Genomic DNA, 22,702 nt, shown 5'->3' on the forward strand with positions numbered 1-22,702 from the left:
GACTAAAGACTTAGGAGCTGAAATGAGAGATGAAAAGAAAAATCTACCTTGCTAGCCCAGAGCTCACAGAAGAGAGACACCCTTTATTTACTCTATGTAATTCTGTTCAGACAGATGCAAGTAACTTTCCTCAAATCGTTTCAGAGCCCGTATCACTTTTTCTCAGTATTCAGCATGTTTCTTCTTATATATGATTGTTTTCATTTATCTGTAGATATTATCTGACTGAAGCACTATACAAAATTTTTCTCATCCATTACAGTCATCCTAATTTTATAATTCTCAGTACATTTAGTTTATTTACCTTTGTCTCATTTTTTCCTTTTCCAATTGTTTCAGACATCTATCTGTGGCAACCAGTCATAGAATCATAGAATGGTTTGGGTTGGAAGGGACCTTAAAGCTCATCTAGTTCCAACCCCCCTGCCGTGGGCAGGGACACCTTCCACTAGAGCAGGTTGCTCAAAGCCCCATCCAACCTGGCCTGCAACACTGCCAGGGATGGGGCATCCACAGCTTCCCTGGGCAACCTGTTCCAGTGCCTCATCACCTTCACAGTAAAGAATTTCGTCCTTACATCTAATCTAAATCTACCCTCTTTCAGTTTAAAACCATTACCCCTCATCCTGTCACTACACTCCCTGGTAAAGAGTCACTCCCCATCTTTCCTAGGCCCCCTTCAGGTACTGGAAGGCTGCTATAAGGTCTCCCCAAAGCCTTCTCTCCTCCAGGCTAAACAATCCCAACTCTCTTAGCCTGTCTTCATAGGAGAGGTGCTCCAGCCCCCGATTATCTTTGTGGCCCGCCTCTGGACTCACTCCAACAGGTCCCTGTCCTTCTTATGTTGGGGGCCACAGAGCTGAATGCAGTACTCCAGGTGGGGTCTCACAAGAGCAGAGCAGAGGGGGAGAATCGCCCCCCCTTGACCTGCTGGTTACACTTCTTTTGTTGCAGCCCAGGATACGGTTGGCTTTCTGGGCTGCAAGCGCACATTGCAGGGCCATATTGAGCTTCTTGTCAACCACCCCAAGTCCTTCTCCGCAGGGCTGCTCTCAATCCACTCGTTGCCCAGCCTGTGCTTAGGATTGCACTGACCCGTGTGTGGGACCTTGCACTTGGCCTTGTTGAACTTCATGAGGTTCACAGGGGCCCACCTCTCAAGCCTGACAAGGTCCCTCTGGATGGCATCCCGTCCCTCCAGCATGTCAACTGCACCACACAGCTTGGTGTCGTCGGCAAACTTGCTGAGGGTGCACTCAGTCCCACTCTCCATGTCACTGACATGAATAGTCCTACCTATTTTAACCCAACTCTTGTTAGTATTGCAGCTACAGAGTTAATGTGTGCTTTGACTTCCAGAGAAGTCTGCAGTAAACTTCCCAGACAGGTGATGAATTGATTCAACTCTAATTTCTCACTGAGTTTAAAGGTCAGCCTTATGATGCTGAGAGTTCCTCCATGAGCTAAGTCCTTCATATATTTTTGCTCTTTTCATCGCCTGTTCTCTACTCTGTCCCACATTGTAATGGCTGATAATTACACGCTTTTCAATGGTATATCTCCCGGTCCATTGAAGGTAGGACTTTTTTCTCAGCAGAAAGCTGACTCATAAGGTATGCTGCCTTCTATCCTTAGAAAAAGTGAGTCACTAATGGATTTTTCATTATATATTCAAGTACCACAGACTGAAATTTTGTCCTACCAGTCTACTCCTGAGGTAGTATTTGGAATTCTTTTTGATTTTGTATTTTAGTTATGTCTCAGTGAGGTTCTGTGAGATACAATAGGTGCTGTACAAGGAGCTGTTTTGTATTACATGCGATGAGTATTCCCATTAACTTCAGTAGTGCCATGGTTTCACTCTTTGTGTGCTGTGTGCTTCCCTAGCTAAAACAACACAAAACTGCCTTTACACCTGCATTGTAACATGTTCAGCATCTGTTTTCACCCAACACAAATAGTTTACAGTTGTTTTTCAGATCTGTGTGAAAACTGAGGAGGCTGAGACATAACTAAAATATGAATCCCAGTGGTACTACTGCATTAGTAGAAATAGTCCTTTTGTTCGGGCAACACTAATTTGGTGATCTTTCAGACACTCAGTGAAGATTCACCAGTTCTCACGATGGCCCGTGACAGAAAGCTAAATGCTATTATTTCTATTTTATAAACAATGGAATTAAGGTTGGGGGAGATTAAGTTGTGATAGGGAAGCAATAGAGGTATTGTGAATGGAGCCCAGGAGTCCTGTACATTTTTTTTTTTCCAATGCAACAATATTTTGTATCAAAGATATTGCTGTATTTACAGTCACTGCTATTTAACTTCGAGTGATGTCAGTGTGAATGAGCATCCGGCAGAATCTGTGTAGAGTTGCAACATAGTCTGCAATTCACAGGAGAGTACCAGCTTTTGCCCATCCATGTTGTATTCTGTTAAGCTAGCTTTGCAGGGTATTTGGGGGGGGGTCGTGGGGTGTCTGAATCTTTCTGATACTGACAGGAGCTGTTATTTAAAACTGTATGATGAAGATGCAAAAGGGATGGTGTTAGGGTGGTTGCTTTGTTCTTCATTACACAAAAGTGGATGTGCTGCAATGACAAGTTTGTAAATCATAGTTAGTTCCGTTCTCACACCACCCAATAACCTTACAATCTCTCTGTCAACTTCCTGAAGACCTTGGGAAGCTATAATTTGTGATTAAAAAGGGAGTTAAAATGTTACGTGTATATCAAAGCCAAAAATTTGTGGCTGGCTGACCTTTTCATTTTGAGCAAATGCACTCATTTCCTTTACGTTGCTTACTGTTTCCCTCTGAAGCTTGGCATAATAGGAAATCCTCCATGATTGTTCTCCTTAATCAGTGGCTCCATTGTGCCGGCTTCTTTTCCTTTCAGTGAGCAGTGCAGAGGATCTCGCCATGCTCCTAATGGGGCATCGCTCTCTGTGCTGTCAAGCATCAGTGCCCCAGAAACTCAGACGTTTCAGTTCAGCTGCCATGGATGAGAGAATACCATGAGCGGTGTGTGCTAAATTCAGTATGCTGTCAGAATAAGGAAACAGCCCCCTGATTTTCGGTTCAGAAAAAAAGAAAAAACAAGAACTCACTGGATTTTACAATGATATTTCCCAGTGTTTGTGATTAGGCTTAGATGAATAATGAAAATGAAGAGTTCATAAATTTAGATTTTGCTCCATTTCCATATGTGGGCTAATGTCGTTTGTTGTCGTGTCACTGCTAATATTTGCATAGTCATCTGACAATTATAAAGAAGGCGTACAAATCTTTAGGACAAATAACTTCTCCCCAAATATATTCTGAAATGCCTACTCGTTATGACTAGCACATCATTTTTCATTTTCTGATCTATTTCTCTTTGTCATCTAGTCAAGGGACAGAACTTCTACATTGTGACTGTACACTACAAACCGCAGATGGTGTAGCATTTATATACATGCCTCTTGCTAAAAATTAGGCAAGTATTTAGAAATAAAAGATGTATTGGCAATAGTTTAAAACAGTTTGTGAAAAGGCTGAAGTTGCCAAAAAGATTGTTTGTATTGGTAACCTCTACTTCATAAAGCATAACATAAACAAAAACATAGTGACGGGCCAGTGCTCAGGAAGAGCTGATGGTTCACCAAGTCTTATCTTTTGCTTCCTGTTGCAGCACAGTGGTGTTGACATCGTGTTCCTGCACATGCAATATGCAAAAAGCTCAGGGTTCGTAATTCAGTGTTGGCACAATAAACAATTTTTGCTTGTTGCTATTGATTTTCTGCTGTTCTGTTTTTCTCCAGTAAAGTTGATGTCTGCGGGGAGCCAGGTAGTCAGTCAGTCTCCACAGACATTTCACAGTACGTTCAGTTTCTTGCTTTCCTATCATATGGCTTTCAAGTGCAGCTTACAATAAGAAAGACAGAGCAGTGTCCAGAGGACTTTAGTTAATGTGTAACCCATTCCTTATGCAGAAAGTTCCCAGAGAAGACTGAGGGGGGTTTGTATGGCAGTATGGTTAACAAAAATGGCATAACAACCCCAGGATATGGCTTCATGCATTTATACTGGAGTCAAATCTCTAGGGAAATTAGGTTAGTGGCGGCGATGATGATAATAATAAATAATGCATGCTCCCCTTGGATCTTGGCTGACTATCAAGACAGACTTCCTGATGATGAGGTGCATATGTCTGTCTCCAGTCTCTTCAAGGTATCTGCAAGGCACCATTTTTTGCAATTACAAAGGACTGTAGATGAGAACATGCACCATAAGAAGCAATCCAGGAGCATTTGTCCCAGACTTTTGTCTCTGATTTCCATAATCGTTCTCATCTCAACTCCTCAGACATTAGCAAGCCAAATCTCAGAACAGCTCTGTCAAGTGCTGACAGTGGTGGCAGTGGCAACCCAGAAGCCTGAAGGCTTTTAGTTTTGCCCGTCATGTTGTGCCTTGTTTGCATGAGGATGAGACAAGAGGGGAGAGGTCCCTGTCACATCATGCTAGTAATAGATGGGGTCACTGAATATATCTCCTTTGTTTCCAGTAGGGACTGGGATTCTGCAAGAGCACGTTACCAAGGGATTCTTCATGAAGACTGCAGAAAGCGCCTGCCCCAAACTGTGCACAACCGTTGTCTGGGGAAGTGGCTTTCTGCCAATTGTCAAACGTAACTGAAGCAAGGCCACAGCGACATTTGTGGCTTTTCTGTTGGCCTTGTTGCTGGCAATGCCATGCTGCTTCAGGTAGAAAAGAGGAAGGGCAGCCCTGTGGGGGAGCACTGGTTTGGTTGCAAAAAGCCTGGTCTCACCCCAGACCGCTGCTCTCCTCCACAGTCATTCAGCTTCCACTGGCTCCGTTTCTCCCCAGTAAAATGGGACTAGCTGCATTCCCTTTCCTCCCAGGTGCTATATGGGCCATTCTGGTTTCTAAGAGAAGAACAAAAAGCACCTCAGTGCACTGGCATGCCTACAGGAATACCTTCTTTGCTGTTGCAGGGGACACCAAGTTTAATTCCAGTAAGTCATTAAACAAGATAAATAGGCTTTAGGCAGTAGCAGGACAGACCTCCCCCCAACACATGGACCTATAACCCTGGTGTGTGAGAGCAAACAAAATTCAACACATCTCAGTGCACTCAGGTATCAAAAATATTTCTTCATGTGCTAAAAAGCAAACAGAAGTTGGTATTTGCCCTAATTTGGGATGAGAATATACTTCTGTGCACTCCAGTCTAATCATGTACTCACCTGAGGTTGGACTGAATGTTTGTTTTGGTTTATTCTTCACATAGTTGATAACAAAGCAACAAATGCTGCTTGGCCCATCCTCTCTCACTCTCGGGCTGATTTTCTGTTGCTGATTTTCATAATTTTATCATTGGTCTCGTGACATCGAGCTGTTCAGGTTTAGTCATAAGCGCATTTATCATTCTACTTCACTTGTTTAAATAATGTACAAATGAAAATAACCTTTGTTCAAGACATTCTTTTTTTCATAAGCCACTGTTAATCAGTGTTGTAAAATGGGATGACTTTTCATGACATTAATGACAGAGATTGATTCTAGATCCATTCCCCATGAATTGCTTTGTCCTAGCTACACTAAGGAACAAGCAGGACTTGCCCCTCCAGTCTCTCCTGGAAGGGAAGAACATTTCTCGAGTGGATAGAGCACTAGCAGGGCAGTGCTGGTAGAAGCCTGGATTAGTAGATCACTCTCAAGTGAAATTTTAAAGGAGCTTTGTTACCTAATTCCTGTTGATAGCCCCTGAAAACCTTGACGATCTCATCCTTAGACTGCACTGAACTGTTAAATAGAAACAGTGGATGATATCTTAGAAAGTCACAGTGAAAGTGGCAGGTTCCCAAGCCTGTGAGATGCTCCGGGCTGTGATAATGAGTGCTGCTTAGGTGGCCTGGGGCAGAGCCCTCTTCTGCTTTCAGGAGCATTTGAAAGAGGAAGGGGGAAGGAGTGCTGGTGGCACCTCTAAGGTAGCCCTTTCCCGCAGTGGGAAATTGCCTGGCAGACAGAGCAGCTTTAGGACTCCACTGGATACGTCTGTCAGCTCATCTCTCTCTCTACCTACGTATAACACCCTGGCACTGTAATTGCTACATAAACTATCAGGCATCACTTTTGCCAGAGGATTTTTTTTCAGCCTTTGAAAACAAAGTTAAATATATCTTTCTCCTACAGACAGAGAAACCAAGGCACAGAGAATCTGAAGGTCTTCTACAAGGTTATGTAGCAAGTCACAGGCAGTAAATCACAAGGTGTCCTCATTTCCTCTCACCCATACGAATCCCTAAAACTCACTATCTCATATAATAAAGCTTAGCGCAGAGTCTTATTTTGAGATTTAATTAATATGCAAAGTGTTTTGATCCCCTTTGATGAAAGATTCTGTGTAATGTATTTTAAAGTAATACCTCTAATTGTTATGCAGCAGTAAAATGAAATACAGATAATTCATTTGCTATTTTTAGGGAAAGAACCAAGTATTTTACTCCACAGTTTTAGGTTACAGTGATTTTCAAGAGAAGAGCTGTGAGATTTCTGCTGCTGTTGAAACATTTAGAAAGTGAGGATTAGCAAACATACAGTGTGTTCTGGGATACTGGCTTTGTAGGGGTGAGTTCCCCCAAGAGGATGACTAACAGCAGGATGTGGGACATAATTTGCATGTTCTCTGACTCTGCTGCCATCATTTGTGTATTGGATACTTGAATTATACATTACACAGAAGGTCACCCACTTGCCAAGCTGACAGTCCTGCTGAACGGTGCATAGCCCTGGATGGGGGCTGAGGGAGGAGGGCTGATGTTATTTCAAGAAATGGTTAGTGTTGCATTCAAAAAGAAGTAGCTCTGTGTATGAGAGGACTTGGAATTGTCACTGAATACTTTGGGGGGGTGTTATTTACTCATTCTGCACCACTCTGCTGCTAGCTCTGACTTTCAGGTTTTTTGCATCTGCTTCTGTTTTTCTCCTGTGGTGAATTTGATGCTGTTGAGAGGTGCCGTAAATCATCCCTACACGCTCAAATGCTTTCTCTGTGCAGGAGGTTCAGCGTGGGCAGTGGCAGATTTCCCCTGCTCTGCCTGCTAAGGCTGCCTCTGGTTTTTCTTAGGGCGACAAGAGAGTTCCCTGCTTTCATTGCAGCCTACTGGAACTAGGTTTCTTCACTGACAGAAGGACACTGGCAGGTGCTTTTTCTACTATCCTGCTCAGAAAAAAAGACTAATAAAGACCCACAAACTCATTTTTGTAGATCACCTGTCCAGGAGGAGCACATAGATCTGAACAGCATTTCCCCTAGCAGCTAGCCTCTCTGACAAATCATCTTCCACATATTAAAGTTTCAATGAGAGAAATACTGATCACGTATTTCCCCTTTGAAACATTATTTCTTCTGTCAGTACTGACTGTAAAAAACAAACGAAAAAAAGGAAATTATTCAAAACTAACTGACAGAGTGCACTCATCTAATCATCTGATTAGCTTTCTTGCTGATTGTCACACTACCTTGCTTAAATACCCTGGCTTAAATGTCAAGGTCTTTGGGGCAATGACTGTTTTATTGGCTCATGTGTTTGTCCGGGACCCTGACGATACTCTAACTCAGACAAAAATGCCATTGGCAGGTGATGCTTTGTGAGCTGCCCACAGTGTGCAGACTCTGAAAGTTGCTGGCTTATTGGAGAAAGTTTCTGAGCCATCAGGTCACAGTCGAGGTGTCCGGGGTCTGCTGCCAGTCGTGGACAGGACACAGTACCGCTGGCAAGCCAGGGCTGGTAGTCAAGCTCTGCTGGTGCTGCATGCCTAGGCACCCTCCCAAATTCTCTTTCCCAACCAAAAATGCTGGCTTTAGTAGCCAGTTCCAGTAAGCTGAACTCACTCCTGTTGCTTTTTTCTGTTTAGGATTGGTTACCACTGGAAGACCAATGACAGCGGGAACCATTTTATCAAATGCATTCTTCCAAAATCTGTTTTTCAGTTGGGGTCCATAGGAAAGATGTGAACAATTTTCTTCAGTATTTCCACTGAGAGCTCAAATCTTTTAGTTAAGACTTGTTCATTAGATCACAATCACATTTCCCCTTCCCTTCCCTTCCCTTCCCATGGCTAAACCCATGCTGAGAAAGCAAAGCAGAAACGTATTTTACCATTGGAAGGGCAATACATTGACAAGAAAAGAAAAGTGTGTAGAAGGAAATCAAACCCATCTATTCAGTGAGGTTTCCCTCTGTGACAGTAAATACTGAAGTTTTCTTTAAGAAGTAACATGGTTGGCTGGAATGATTTTCGTTCCATTTCCACCCCAGGGGGAAGTCAGCAGTTAGGAAACTCATAGCAGCTATTGTTGTCCCAGATGTGCCCACTTTGAGCTTCTACAGAGAGAAAGGATTGTGATCAAACCCAAAATCATGCATTACTGCTGTTCATAGCTTAGGGGACTGCAGTGTTGCTTGGGCTTTTCCATCTCCATTGCCTATAGATTCAGGCACCTCAATTCCACATACTAGTGGGTCATTCAGCACAGAGGTATGAGGGGGAGAGAGGAGGGCGAGGAGTGGACCTGGAGGCCACCCGGAGTCCACCTCCACTTGCTTTGCAGACCATGAACACATTTCTTCAGTAAGCTGCATGCCCTCAATAGCAGAGCTAAGTCAGCAGTGAGGAACGTGCATAGGACCTTCAAATAGGTGCAGTTGAGGCAACATTTCTCCGCTTGTACTTCTCACATTATTATTGTGGCTCACGGTACCTCTACCACCCACCCCTGAGCCACACTTCTCGCCATACCATGCATTAGGTTCAGAGATGACAGGTGCCACCTTTACCCTAACAAGGAGAAGACAGACTTGGTTTCAAAGTCTGAACTGAAGCTGCAAAACCCTAGGTGTCAATGAGAACCTTTGAACCTTTCCCTATGGAATGACATTTTTCTCTCCCTGTGCTCTGGACAAAGCTGGAGACTGCTGGCTGACCATCAGGGCTTTCAACATAAAATGTGTTATGATGGGTAATGCTAGATCTGCTTTTCTTAAGTCCCAAATGCCTCCAAGGCTGGTGTATTTCTGGGTAGATGACCATGTGCCTCGTAAGCAATGCCAGTAGAAATCAGAACCTCTCTTCTCCACTTAGAGTTACAGAGGCGACGATCTGTTCACATAGTTGCCTGCTCTCCTTCTCCCTGAGCCAGACTCCTGCCTGGTGTAAATCAATGTTTTTCCATTGATGGTAATCCACTATTTCCAAATAGATTTATTGGGAAGACTACAAGCACTCCACTCCCAACCTTCCCCAGGTGCACTGCTTGGCATGGTACATGCTGCTGGTCTGGTGCTGGGGAAATGGCTCTGTGGTCCCCGCAGTCCCCTGATGGCTTTGTACAGTACTCTGATGGAGTCCAGGGGAGCTGCACACATTTACCCTGGGCAAGAGACTGACCCACAGCAGTAATTCAGATATTTTGTCACTGACACTTTATAAACAAAAGTCATCGGTTTCAGCATAACGTGCCATCCTTCTATTTCTAAGTAAAAGATACATCACGAAGTCCTCAGGGGGAAAGGTTGTGAGTAATAGCAATGGCACAGAGCCTGCAACCCAACCAGCATGCCAAACAATATTCCAAGAAAATATTTCTAAGTTACAGAAATTGCGTAAGAATGATTATTATTTTTAAAGTACAGAAAACAAAGTCCAGTTTCTAAAAAAGCAAACACGTATTTTTAGCCTTGCTGGTCTCTTGATCTTACACTAATGGGAACCATCTGTGCTGGGACTGGCTGACGTTCCTGGTAAATAACCTTTCGCTGCAACGTTCCAGATGTTTCAAAGGCTTCTTTGCAAAGAAGCGTTTGTCTCCCTGCCTGTCACTCTCCCTTTCTGCCTTTCCTGTCCATGTTTACTTCAGGAATATACATTCTTTCATTAAAAAGCTTTTGTTAAAAATAGCTTGTCAGGATTTTGGCTAATCTTCATTATGATTCTTGCTTGCTAGTGGAGAATGAAAGCTTTCATTCCTTAGGGCTGAAAGACTAAATTGGAGACTTGAGAAGGAAGCTAAAATATTTAGACTAAAAAACACACCAAAAAATTAGTTGGAGATGGATTTCTACCTCATTTTGATCCCTGTGAGGATTCCAGCTATTGAACAGACACATTTCTTTTGGTATTGAGAGTTCTTAATGTGACAAAGCTTGTATGGAATATACAGATGTACTTTATAGGAACAAGATACTTCACTACAAAACCTTTGCAACTCATTATGTAAAAGAGTTTTGTGGTTTGCTTTGCTGTCTCTGCTGTGCTATATCCTAGAGCTGACTGCCTTTCCTATATGAAGGAAAACATCCCTGGATACATGGGTCACTTTTTTGTCCCAGCTGAGCTAAGCTGAGACAGAATGGTGGAAGGAAAATAAGGGGACTTAAAATCCATCCTTTAACCTTTCTGTTATCTCCACCTAGAGTCTGCCTGAAATCTGATGTGTTACAGCTTCATTAACGCTGTAACTTGGGCTCAGGTACAATTAGATAAGAGAAGTCGTGCTTCCAGTGTCAAACCTCCTACTCAGGTCTCCAGCACGATGTCTGTATCACCAGCTAAGGGTATGCTACTCAGGAGTAATGAGCGCTTTGACGTGTACTCTTCAGTGGGTAATTCCTTTGCTTTAAAAACTTCATGTCACTGCTGAAGTGTAAAAGCTCTAGAAGGTAAAGGAGAGTCTGCCTTTTGGTTTCTGAAGGATTTGGGGTTGTGAGGCTCTGCAGTGCTCTGCTGTGGCTAGGGCATTGCAATTGCAATTGCAGCAAACTCCAATTCTCTGAGGGTTCTGCAGGCTGGGACATGCAGCAGAGCTGAGCAGGTACAGGGTTTTTAGAAGCTGTCTCTTTGTTCTTTTGTCACCCATTATCAAATTTGTTTCATAACAAAGGCTTCCTGAGCTTGGGGGTTTTGTGTGTGTTAATACTGGTAATATGATTTAAATATTCTGATGATTCATTTTGAGTCCAGAGAGCTGAATCAGCCATGTAGAACATAACTTGCTTCTCCCAAACCGCTACCTTTTCCATTCTTTCTCGTCATTTCTATAAGAGGATGATTCATGCTCCTCTTGTATTTACCATTTGAGAATGTGCCCGATTCCTTTAGCTAATTTCACTTCTTGTTCCTCTTTTTCGAGAAAAAAAAAAAGCAGTAAGGAAAGCAAAGTGATTGCTGATTGATGTGACATATCCCACCGGTGGACCTGGCATGTGAACTAAACCTGAACCAGACAGCGATGAAAAAGAGAGGAAAAAATACCTTGAATTATTAAATTGATCAGAGCCCAAACTGCGAAATTCAGCCCTTGGCTCACATTTTATGTTTTCGAAATTCTGGGTGTTCAAGTGAGGGGCTGTGTTCAAGTATAATGATCTTATTTTTGCTTGTTTAAAAGAAGTCCCTTCTTTTATTTAGTTATTAAATTCTAATTTGTTTTCTCAGAAGCCTGATTATGGTTGTGACTGGCTCAATCAATTAACTGGGGGGTGGGGTTAATTATTGATTTACCTGATTACACGCGAGAGCTGTCTGTTCTCAGAGATGGCCATAAGATATATAAGAACATAAAGAAATCTTCATGGCAGGCCTTGGGAAAACACCTGGACTCTTGTCCCCACTTTCTGTCTGAAACACTGTGCTTCTCAGCATAACCTTGTGGTAATCAGATCAGTTTTAAAATCAGAGAGCATCTCTGTCTTCCCCCTATCGCTGCCAGTGCAGCCCCTCACCAGACCCGGGGGCTCCCGCCTGCTGCCCCGAGTCAGGGCTCAGCAGGGTCCCCGTCCACGCGAAACTGTGACCATCGTGGGGCTGTCTGGCTGCTCGTGCCATCCAGGAGCTGCCACGTTCTAAGGAAAGTCTCCCCCAGTTTTCGACCCCTTCCATTTTAGGGCTCCCCTCAGCCTGCTGCTTTAATGGGATGCCTTCTCCCTTTATTGGGAAGGGAGTTTTTTACACTACAGCAGCTGTAAAAAAAAACTCTCTAAGAAGTGTATTCATGCGAGCGTCCCTTTGGCTGGGCCTCTATCTAAACAGAGCTCAGCATTTTGTGTGGCAGCCGAGGTGAAATCACAGCTTGTGATGGGCTCCAAGAGCCACAGGGCGTCTGGCCACACGTGTGGCCACCCCCGGGAGAAACATCCCATGTTTGGGCAAATTCGTTTGAGCCAATGCTGCTGTATGACTTCACTCCGCATTCATCCCCATCAAGAAACAGTTTGTCCAACACTTCGGAGGACAGCACAAACGCTTGCTAGACTCACCTGAAGGTTTCACAGCAAGGCAATGAGATCAGCTCAACACTGAATTTTATTGAGTCAAATGGGGCATGAGCAACGCGAGCAAGTCACGGGTGGCCATGACAAGGCATTTCATGGACAAAGAAGTGGGTCGTTAGATCCCTCTCCTGGATATTGTGCCCTGTCCCACTCAAGGTGACGTTCAGAGGACACTACACCGTGAGTCACTCTGCCCCGTATGGTCTCATATACTTCTGAAAACAACACAGTGGGCCAAAGTTTGGCTTTTTCCACAGCCTAAAGGTTTTCATATTCAAAACAGTCAAGTGTTATTCTCTCCTATGACTAATACTGTGTTTTCACTAACCGCTATTGCACACAAACATCACCTCACTCTATCACATGAGAGAATCATGTCATATTGCAAATATTTTAACAAACTGCATAGCAGAAAATGAATAAGCAGTTCTGTATTTACTAATATGGGGGTATTTTTTAACAGTTACAAATGAAATACAAAGATTGGCTATAAATGCCTTGGAAGCTTATACTAAGAAAGCACAGAAAAAGATGCATGAATAACAAAGGGACTCAGATGGAGCATGTGCAATGCAATATCCACTGGAATTTCTTTGTGCTTTGTTTCCCTTACAAGTTTCTTTATTTTAGTACATCCTCTTATGAAGTGTCACTCTTGGGTCTCCACACTGAGTTACTCCATAGGCCAAGAATGTGGGAATCGTGGCTTTTGATAACAGAAACCTCACATTATGTCAGACAGTTTACAATTGCTTTTGCTGTTACATCCTCCCCTTCTGTCCCCTCAGCAAATAACCCCTTTCAATGCCATTAGACGGTGAGACTCATTTAGACCTGGAGGATGGTAAGAATGGTGCAGATGAGCAGCGTGAGTACACCGGGAGAGCCTGCCTTCTGGGTCCTTAATTCCTGCACTTAGCACGGGACTTCAGGAGGACGCAGAAGTACCTCTCTATCGTCTCTGCAGCTTTCAGCCCTGACAGTCCTAGAGAAGTCCAAGCTGCCTACATCCACCCAAAGTTATTCTTGAGTTGGGAGGAGTTAGTATGTGCGGGGACTCTGAGCACAAAATTCTTTCCCACTGTAGCTGGTTGCACTGGCTTTACAGTCCCTTGCACCTACAAGCTGGTGGGAAGAGATGTCGCTATAGCTAATGGAGAACAGGTTTGTGCTGCCTCCGGGACAGGTAAAAAGATGTCAGATTCCAGCTGTATCCCTTCCAGCTCTGCTCCATCCTAATAGGCACAAGCCAGAGTAATTCCAGGCTCAAAATCAGCCCCTCTGCCCTTCTGTTGGTTACTGTATGCCATGTACGTTTATGAAGCCTTCATCTCCCTTTAAAGATAAGGAGAACAGAAGAACAACATACAAATGGCAGTGCCTCAGCAGCTCTTATCTCAATCTTTATGAGAGCGGATGGTTCTGGGAATATGAAGCTCATACATAGTCACTGCGCCCACAAAACACTGACATCACATGACTAGCAATAAACCCAGCTCTCATGTTTCTGGATAGGAGAGCACGCCTCTCCCTCCTTCTTGGTGCAAGGTACGTCATTTGTTTTCTATTCAAGTTCACCCTCCTCCCACGGAAGCCTTGCCTTACCATACTAGCCATTAGAGGATGTTATTGAGAAAATACACATTCGAGCAGTAGGAAGAATAATTTCCCATAAGTATATTTTATTATATATCTAATACCTTTCATCTTGAAATATGAGAACTTTACAAATACAGTGATTTTATTGAATAAATACCCTTATGCCTAGTGCATGGCATGATTCATAGCAGATTAATAGAGGCAATTAAATGTAAGATTAAATTGCCTAAACCATTTGCCCTACTAAGCTGATCCCAGTGCTGTGAACTGTATCAGTGCCACTAATTCCCAGAGATTTTCCATTGGAGGCAGGTATTTAATGATTTTGAATATCAAATCCATGGTATCCCAGACTGGCTGTCTAATGCCTATAATCATGTTAAAACGCAGCACTAAGCAACTTGCCCGAGGCAGCTCGGTGAGTCACTGGAAGAGAAAGCAGAACTCCTGACTTGCATTAGCTGCTCAAGCAGACATGGAGCCACTTGCAAAATTATGACAGGGGACTGTCCACGCTGCAGACTTCGCAAGTGTCTTGCGTTTCAGGCCATGAGATGCCGTGTGTCGGGCCCTGTGACAGGCACACACACATGTATGGGGTCATATGGTGCCAGGCGTGCTGTCTGGGCGCCTTGGGTCGTGTAACCGAGCAGCAGATGCAGAGTTGAAGGCAAGCCCCCAGCTGCAGCGCGGGGCTGGCTCCGGGGGCTGTCGCTTCTTGGAGCTGGCAGAGCGTGGCATGCTGCCCGCGGCATCACGAAGCGATGGGGAGCTCATGGCCCTGCATTTAAAATACAGCAGAGAAAGGCTTGTGGTGAGGAGCCTGGAGTCCAGGGAGTGACCATTACGGTCCACACGTGTGCAGGAAAGGCACCCACTGCTGCCAGCGCCTGCTGTCCCCCCACCTCTGCCCAGAGCCCTGGGAGCCGGAGGCAGCGAGCAGTCCGGGGCGGGCAGGCGAACGGTGAGCTGAGAATTCCTTAGGCAGGGCTGGGAGAAAGGGGCTTTCCTTATTCCTCAGTGTACCTCTGTATCCAGGATGTGTCCTCAGTCGAAATACCCGAGCTGCTCCGCCAACTATTTTCCACTCAGCAAGAAATAGTTACACATTGGATGTGGCACACAGAAATAAGGCTGTACCAGGTTTTCCAGCCTGTCCCTCTGGGAGTGAGACCCCAGCCCAGAGCTGGTTTTCATGCTGTTGGGACTAAACCTTCTGCCTCCCCATTACCCCACCTCATCAACTCCAACTTGAAGAATCTGAGGCAGTCTGAGCTCAGCTAAACCCTGGCAAAAGGGTTAAATCTCAGGATTTAAATGCATAAAAAGTAATGTTTTCATTGTAGTATGCGTCATCAGTAATTCTATATTGTTTATGTTCTGTTTATTGTAACGTTTCATCGCTGAATCCTTTTCTTTGTCTACTTTCTTTTCTTTATTTTCTTTTTCTTTTTTCCTTCTTTCCTTCCTTCCCTCCTTCTTTCTTTCTTTTTCTTTCTCTCTCTCTCTCCCCCCCCATCTTTCCTTTCTTTTTCTTCCTGTTTCTTGTGAATCTGTGTCTCTGTAAAACCTGTCCAAATATTTACAAAAGGAAACGCTGGGTTGTGAAACTGAATTCGGAGAAAATGTTACACATGCTGAAGAAATGCATCCAGCACCATTTCCAGATGTTCCCACATGCATTTTTGTTCTGTGTCTCAAGCGTTGAGGCTTGATCCTTCATATCTTTATTCAGACAAAACTTGCAGTGAGGGCAGTGAGACCCAGGCTTAGGTCAGGTCCAATGGTGCTGTAATTCTAGCTTCGCTGGAACGGTTCAGGACAGATTTTGGCCATGAATGACTAATTAAAATGCCTGAATAACCAGTATGACTGGGTAACCGGTTTGTGCAATGGGCCAGTTCCAGGCCAGTGGTTATCTACACTTGTCACCAAGTTGCTAACAAATTGGCATCAGTGTCACTCAAGGCAGAAGCTGTCTGCGGCCCTCTATTACCCTCTGAGATAAACATCAACCAGGTTGCACTGGGAGACCCGCAGCCTCTGGAGAAAGCCAGCCAGGTCTCCGGTCCCGCTGAGACAAAGACAAGACGCTCAGCTGCGACATGATGAAATTGCCATGAAGTAATTTTCCCAAGAAGTCCCTAATGACATGAGTGAGGGCTCACACTCATGGGGCTCTCATGTTGTTATGAACTTGTACATATTTTGGCAGAGCAACGTGGGAACTGTTAAAGCCCAGGGCGAAAAGGGGGCCAAATGCCGGCAGTGGGTCCCATCTGCTCAAATCAAAGCATCACCTCCCACCCCCACACTTCATGCTCTTGTTTCTATTATTACCCTTACAATGACATTGTGGCCCAAGTGCAAACGCAGATTGTTTTGGAGGAAGGGGTTAATTTTGTATTTCCTGGCTTTTGTTAAGACAGGAAATCTAACCCTTAAGAAAGTCATTCAGGTCAGAGTGAGCTCCTAAAAGCCATTTCAGCCCTGTTTTGTATTTTCCTTTCTTTCATTCTTATGGCAGGTTTATTTAAGAAAAGAAAACAAAAATAGAGTAAAGCAAGGAAATAGCTAGTCCAGGATTATAAGTGGTTAAGTACACACTGCCACATGTGATGAATTTTTTTCTTCCTGATTTGCACTGGGTGTAAACAAGACCAGATTCAAAAGTCTCATAATTACATAAGTCCATCGAAGAGCAATTATCATTGTTGCGGAGGCAAATTCCCTTTGCGCAAAGGCCTCAGCTGGATGTCTTCCCTGCACTGTCTCAGAGCAGCCAAGGTCCACAGTGTCTGGCCCATATTTAATGTTCGTATGATGCTGGTGAACATCACAACTGGGAAGGTGGTTGTCATTGAGAGCACATTCTCACTTAGCGATGCAGATGTCAGACATGGCAATTTCTTTAAACTTGGCAAAAATTGAGGTTGCCAAACTGGAGGAAAAAAATCTCAGTCTTTTAGCTTTGTTTTCCATGTGGGACACTGAGAAGAGTTTGGGACAACAAGAGAAAAGACTGTCAGTGGCACAGGGATACCTGTGTCTGTGAGCCAAGGCTGGCTGTTCCCACTAACGAGGCACTGGTGGCACAGCACCATTAAAAATACTGCTTTCCATTAAAGCGTTCGAGTGAAGCCTCTCAACCCACGCTCCTGCTCCTGGAACGCACAAGGCTTTGGGCTAGTTGGAGGAGCTCAATGTCCTGATCAAGCCCCCTGGGAGAAGGATGTTCCCAGCCCCTAACCCTGCAGCGCTTCTCCGCTTAGGCTGAGCAGAGTCCTTGTCTCTTCTGTGCTCCTGCCCAGTGGTGCCTTAAATCACTTCTGCATCACACTCCAAAGGAGTAAAGTCAAGGGATTCCTGGACATAGACTTACAGAAAGGTCAGCGTCTGAGGTCCATATCCAAAGGATGAAATCTTCTCTAGGAAAAGGTGACGAATCAAGTCCTGTCTTGTGGCCATCTGCTATACTGGTTTCTGCTGCAAAAAGCTGACGAGCAATTGATCATTGATAATTCCTGCCGTTTGGCTCCTTAGAAAAATCTGTATAGTTTGGTGTTTGACAGATGATGTGCAAGGTCACCAGAGCTTGGCCATGGCATGGTGTCGCAGTGATATCACGTCTCGTGAGGAGCTGGCTCGGAGCACATCAGAGGAGGACAGGCAGGTCCGCTGCTGCCTGCGGTGTGGCCTGTGCTCCCTGCTCACCTCCCAGGCGCTCGAGGTGCGGAGGGTCGTGTGTCACCCGCCTGACCGGTGGGCCCCGTGATTCACACCCAGCGATCCGCTGTGGATGGCTGCGGAGTCCCAGTAACAGAGTGGGTGATGGTGTGGTTGAGCGGAGTCATTTCCCAGCACTGAAGTGTATGAGTGTTTCTCTCACAATCTGTTTCCAACCCACTGTTGAAAGAACAACAATAAATAAATGGAATGAAAAGTGCAATCCCATGTTTATTTTTAAGGAATGTGTTGAAAAAACAGATTCGCTTTGAGGCTGCAGTTCTGGCAAAAACCCCACTGCTCAGCAGAGCAGAGACAATCCTGTGATAAGTGGGTGAGCTGGAGCTGGCACTCACCCGCCCGTACCCTTCCCCACGTCCCCTCCTCCCTGCCACCCCTGGGTGCCTGGAAAGCCCTAGAGCTCTCGGCCAGATGGGTTTAGAAGAAGGTCTGAGCTGGTAAAAGACTGGGGGACACTGGTGGGGGAGAAGATGGAAAATTTAAGAAGGAGTGATGGTAGGCAGGCAGTCCACGAGGCTGATGGGGCAGGATGGTGGAGAGGAGCCCTGGTGTGAGGGGGTGGATGGAGAGGTGTCCTCCGAAAGGAGCAGCTGAAGAAGTGAAGTGAAAACACAAAGCTGATGAAAGGGGTGAGGAAGGAGCAGTGCAGCTGGGGCCGACAGCGTGGGGGGGGAAGAGGAATTGCTGGGAAAGGGCTGGGGGAAAAGGGCCGAAGCGGGAGGAGGTGCTGGGGGGGCAGCAGTGGCTGGGGGCAGCGAGTGGCTGGGAGCTGGTGGAGCCAGAGATGCATCACGGGGAGGCAGGGGAAGTGGAATCAACGCTGACTGGAAGCCCTGAGTAAGAAACACCCGAGTGTCTTGATGGAAGGCGGTCGCCCACAGGGAAAAGAAAACTTTTGGGAAGTGCTGATGCACTACCAAGGGGGAAAAAAAGAGAGCTCCCACTACTCCACTGCCAGTTGCTGGGCAGCCCCAGCTTCTGGGGGTGTTCTCTGTTGGGAAAATGAACTTTGCATGGGCTGCAGAACTACTACATTTTTTTCCTTACACATAAAACATGATGGGAACGGCTCTCAAATATGTTTACATTATAAATATATATACATATACATGTATACACATTAATACTTATGTGTAGGTATGTCTGTACATGTATATATGTCTATGCATGAATACAAATATATGTATGCGTATGCTTGTCTCTTTATACGTATATTTGAGGAGAATAAGCATGCCCGCACCCAAGGCTCCACATCCCCCCGCACTGCTGCTCCAGCAGCTTCCTTCCCCAGCAATGCTCTGGTTTCTGTGGGAAACGGGGGAGCGTCCAGTGCTGGAGGGGGGACAGACAAAGGCTTCCCCAGCCTAAGGGACGGGGGACAGCCGGCAACGAGGTGGCCCAGCCCCACGGCACCTGTGCTGGGAGTGGTGGGCGCAGGGGTGGGGACGTGTGTTGGGGTGGATAGGTGTGTATGAGGGGGTGTGTGCATGCGTGTTTGTAGGTGTGTGTATGTCTGTGGGGGGTGTGTATGGGTGTACATCTCTGTGTTTGTGTATGTATGTATACGTGGACGTGCATGTATGCGTGTGGATGTGCATATATAGGTATGTTTATGTGTGTATTTATATATGTATGTATATGCGTGTCTGTAGGCAAGCGTGTGTGCGTATGTCAGCACCTGTCTGTGTTTCTGTGTGTGTATATATGTAAGTGTGTAGGCAAGTGCTTGTGTGTGCATAGGTGTGTGGCTATTTATACGTGTGTATATATGTGTATGAGCTTGTGCGTGTAGTAGGCGAGCGTATATGAGTGTGTACATGTACCCGTGCGCGTGTATGTATAGATGTATGTCTATGTGCGCGCGGATGCATGGGGGGGGGGTGTGCGCGTACGTAGCTGTGTGTCCCTGCCTCTGCGCGGCCCCGCGGGCGCGCTCCGGCGGCCCCGCGGCACATGACGTCATGCCGGCGGGGCTGGGCGCGCCCCTGCTGGCGCGCCGCCAGGTGACGTCTTCGCGGGCGCCCACGTGACGCGGCCCCATTGAGAAAACGCCGGCCCGGCGGCGCGGCCCTATATAAGGCGGGCGCGGGCGTGCGGGGCCGGACTGGGTCGTGCGGCGCTTGCGCTTCCGCGGGACCCCGGCACCTCCGGCACCGGCCGCGCCTTCCTCCTCTTCCATCCTCCTCCTCTCCCCTCCTTCCCTCGGCCGCAGCCGCCATGGTCAACCTGCGGGTGTGCGCGCTGGAGTGCGAGGCGCTGCGGGGGCTGCTGCAGGAGCGCGCCGCGCAGTGCCTCGTCCTCGACTGCCGCTCCTTCTTCTCCTTCAACGCCGCGCACATCCGCGGCTCCTGCAACGTGCGCCTCAGCACCATCGTCCGCCGCCGCGCCAAGGGCGCCCTGGCCCTGGAGCACGTCGTCCCCAACGAGGAGCTCCGCGCCCGCCTGCGCCAGGGGCTGGTCCACACCGTGGTGCTGCTGGACGAGCGCAGCGCCGACCTGGAGCTGCCCAAGCGCGACAGCACGCTGCTGCTGGCCCTCGGCACCCTCTGCAGGGAGGCCCGCGGCGCCCGCATCTGCTTCCTCAAGGGTGAGTGAGCGGGCGAGCGGTCCCGGGGCCGCCCCGGCCCCCGCCGGAGGGGAAGCGGGAGCTGCGCGCAGCCGGCCCGGCGGTGCCGCCCGCGGGGGCTCCGCTCGCTCCCCGCGCCGGCCGCGCAGCGCTCACCCGGCGCCCCTCTCTTCCCTCTGCCCCCGCAGGAGGTTACGAAGCTTTCTCGTCCGCCTGCTCCGAGCTCTGCACCAAGCCGGCCGCCCCCACCGGCCTCAGCCTGCCCCTGAGCGCCAGCAGCGCGCCCGGCAGCGCCGACTCGGGGTGCAGCTCCTGCGGCACCCCCCTCTACGACCAGGTGAGCTGGGGGCGAGAGCGGGGGGCGAGCGAGGCGGTGTGCCGCTTCGCTGGGCTGTTTGCGATCCGCCGAGCGAAGTTAACCGCTTCTCTGCCCTTTCTCCTTTAGGGTGGGCCCGTGGAAATCCTGCCGTTCCTCTACTTGGGCAGCGCTTACCATGCCTCCCGAAAAGACATGCTGGATGCTTTGGGGATCACGGCGTTAATCAACGTCTCGGCCAACTGCCCCAACCACTTTGAAGGGCACTACCAGTATAAAAGTATCCCCGTGGAGGACAACCACAAAGCAGATATCAGCTCCTGGTTTAACGAGGCCATTGATTTCATAGGTAAATGAGTTCTCCTTACGAGTCTGTTCTTTTTCTGGGGTAGTGTACCCTGGGAAGTGATTTTTGAGCGTTATTTTCCCCAGTAAACCCTACATTTGAGATGGGGGAATTTCATGCTGTTGGGGAGATATACGTGGGGAACATTCCCATTAATTTTATTTTACTCGAAGGAATAATCTTAGCTTCGCAAAGCTGTTTGAAATCTTGAATCAAGAGGCATTGGTCTTGCAGAAAAGAGCTAGTGAATTTAAGCGGATCAGTGTTAAAGTAATCTGGCAAGACTGCTAAAGTGACCTGGAGGAGCTATTAGTATAATTGGAATTGGAGCCCAGAATGAAAATAGCTAGACTGCTGGTTCCCTCAGGACAAAGGCTCTCTTTGTCTCAGAAGCACTGCTGCACCTATTAGGCTGAGGAAGGGATGGATTAAAGAAATGTAAAACAGCAGCCTGTGCTTTCCCACCTCTGGAAGCAGTGGGACTTGTTTGCTAACTGTGTGTTTTAACTCTTTCAGACTCTGTTAAAAATGACGGAGGAAGGGTATTTGTGCACTGCCAGGCTGGCATTTCCCGGTCGGCGACCATCTGCCTCGCCTATCTCATGAGGACCAACAGAGTCAAACTGGATGAAGCCTTTGAGTTTGTGAAGCAGAGAAGAAGCATCATCTCCCCGAACTTCAGCTTCATGGGGCAGCTGCTTCAGTTTGAGTCACAGGTCCTTGCCCCCAACTGCTCAGCAGAAGCTGGTAGCCCTGCTATGTCAGTATTGGACAGAGGAGCATCGACCACCACGGTCTTTAACTTTCCAGTCTCCATCCCTGTTCATACCTCGTCCAGTGCTCTAAGCTATCTTCAGAGCCCCATCACCACTTCCCCGAGCTGCTGAAAACTGTGTGAAAATAGGGTCAGAACTCAGACTTACTGTCTCAGAAGTGCAATAACTACAGGCACAGTGTCATCAGTCACTTGTGTTTTTGTGGGGAACCATCCATGCATCCTAGAACAGTGTCGTAAACGGAGAGGAGCTCACCTGCTGCCAGAGAACTAGGTGTTACTGACTTTTCTGCCGACTTTTAAAGCCAATACCTGGATGTCTACACAGAGATCAAAGGACACTCTCTTCCTGAGCTGTTCCTCCTTGTCTTCTGTCTGTCCTAAGCCTGCTCCATGTTTAGTAGCATGCTCACCAGTATTCCCATTCCTGGACACTTTGAGCAACACTGATGCTGTCCCCTTTTATATGACAGTCCTATTTATTTATTTTTACATTAGTGCATTGGGGTTTTTGCCTTCACAAACCTAAAGTTTCATTTCTAGAGAAACAAAATACCTCAGTATTTTTTGGTACTGTAATCCTGTGTGTATATATATCAGCTCTTCTTGTTTCCCAAGCACTGACGTGAAAGCACCAGGCGAGTGCTTTTTTGAGTTGCCAAGGGTTGTATGTTTGCTGATTTATTTATGATGTGAAATAATATATTTCTTCTTCTGAAGACATAGTTTTGTTACATGATTATAACTTTTTTATACAAACAGAATAAATTATGATATTTCTATTGAGGTGGATGATACATTCTTTAAAATCTTGCATTTTACAGTCCCAAAACTAACGTGGAAGCTCCCAGCTGAAGAGTTATAAGAGAAGTCTGAATTGTCAACTGCTGACATCAGATCTTGACTGAACCAGATAGAAAAATGGGTTTAAACAACATAATTGACTAGAAACTACTGCTGCTTCTTAACCTGAGCTTTTCTTTGTCCCCATTTAATTAGATGCAGTGGCAGAGAGCC

The 22,702-nt window shown here is 46.5% G+C and overlaps 1 protein-coding gene across 1 annotated transcript; it reads left to right on the forward strand.

The window, feature by feature from the left end:
* Nucleotides 1–19,776: 19,776 nt before the first annotated feature.
* DUSP1 (dual specificity phosphatase 1) lies at nt 19,777–22,471 on the forward strand. Its single transcript, XM_052772061.1, has 4 exons — nt 19,777–20,269; nt 20,437–20,585; nt 20,694–20,913; nt 21,427–22,471. The coding sequence occupies exons 1-4, from the start codon at nt 19,900–19,902 to the stop codon at nt 21,795–21,797; spliced, it is 1,110 nt and encodes a 369-aa protein (XP_052628021.1). The 5' UTR covers nt 19,777–19,899; the 3' UTR covers nt 21,798–22,471.
* Nucleotides 22,472–22,702: the final 231 nt, after the last annotated feature.

Source organism: Harpia harpyja, chromosome 20, assembly GCF_026419915.1.
Source record: "Harpia harpyja isolate bHarHar1 chromosome 20, bHarHar1 primary haplotype, whole genome shotgun sequence".
In the NCBI taxonomy this organism is placed as follows: domain Eukaryota; kingdom Metazoa; phylum Chordata; class Aves; order Accipitriformes; family Accipitridae; genus Harpia; species Harpia harpyja.

Coding starts and splice junctions, on each gene's coding strand:
- DUSP1 (XM_052772061.1), top strand. CDS start 19,900: ATGGTCAACCTGCGGGTGTGCGCGCTGGAGTGCGAGGCGCTGCGGGGG. Junction 20,270..20,436: donor CCGCATCTGCTTCCTCAAGG/GTGAGTGAGCGG, acceptor CTGCCCCCGCAG/GAGGTTACGAAGCTTTCTCG. Junction 20,586..20,693: donor GCACCCCCCTCTACGACCAG/GTGAGCTGGGGG, acceptor TTTCTCCTTTAG/GGTGGGCCCGTGGAAATCCT.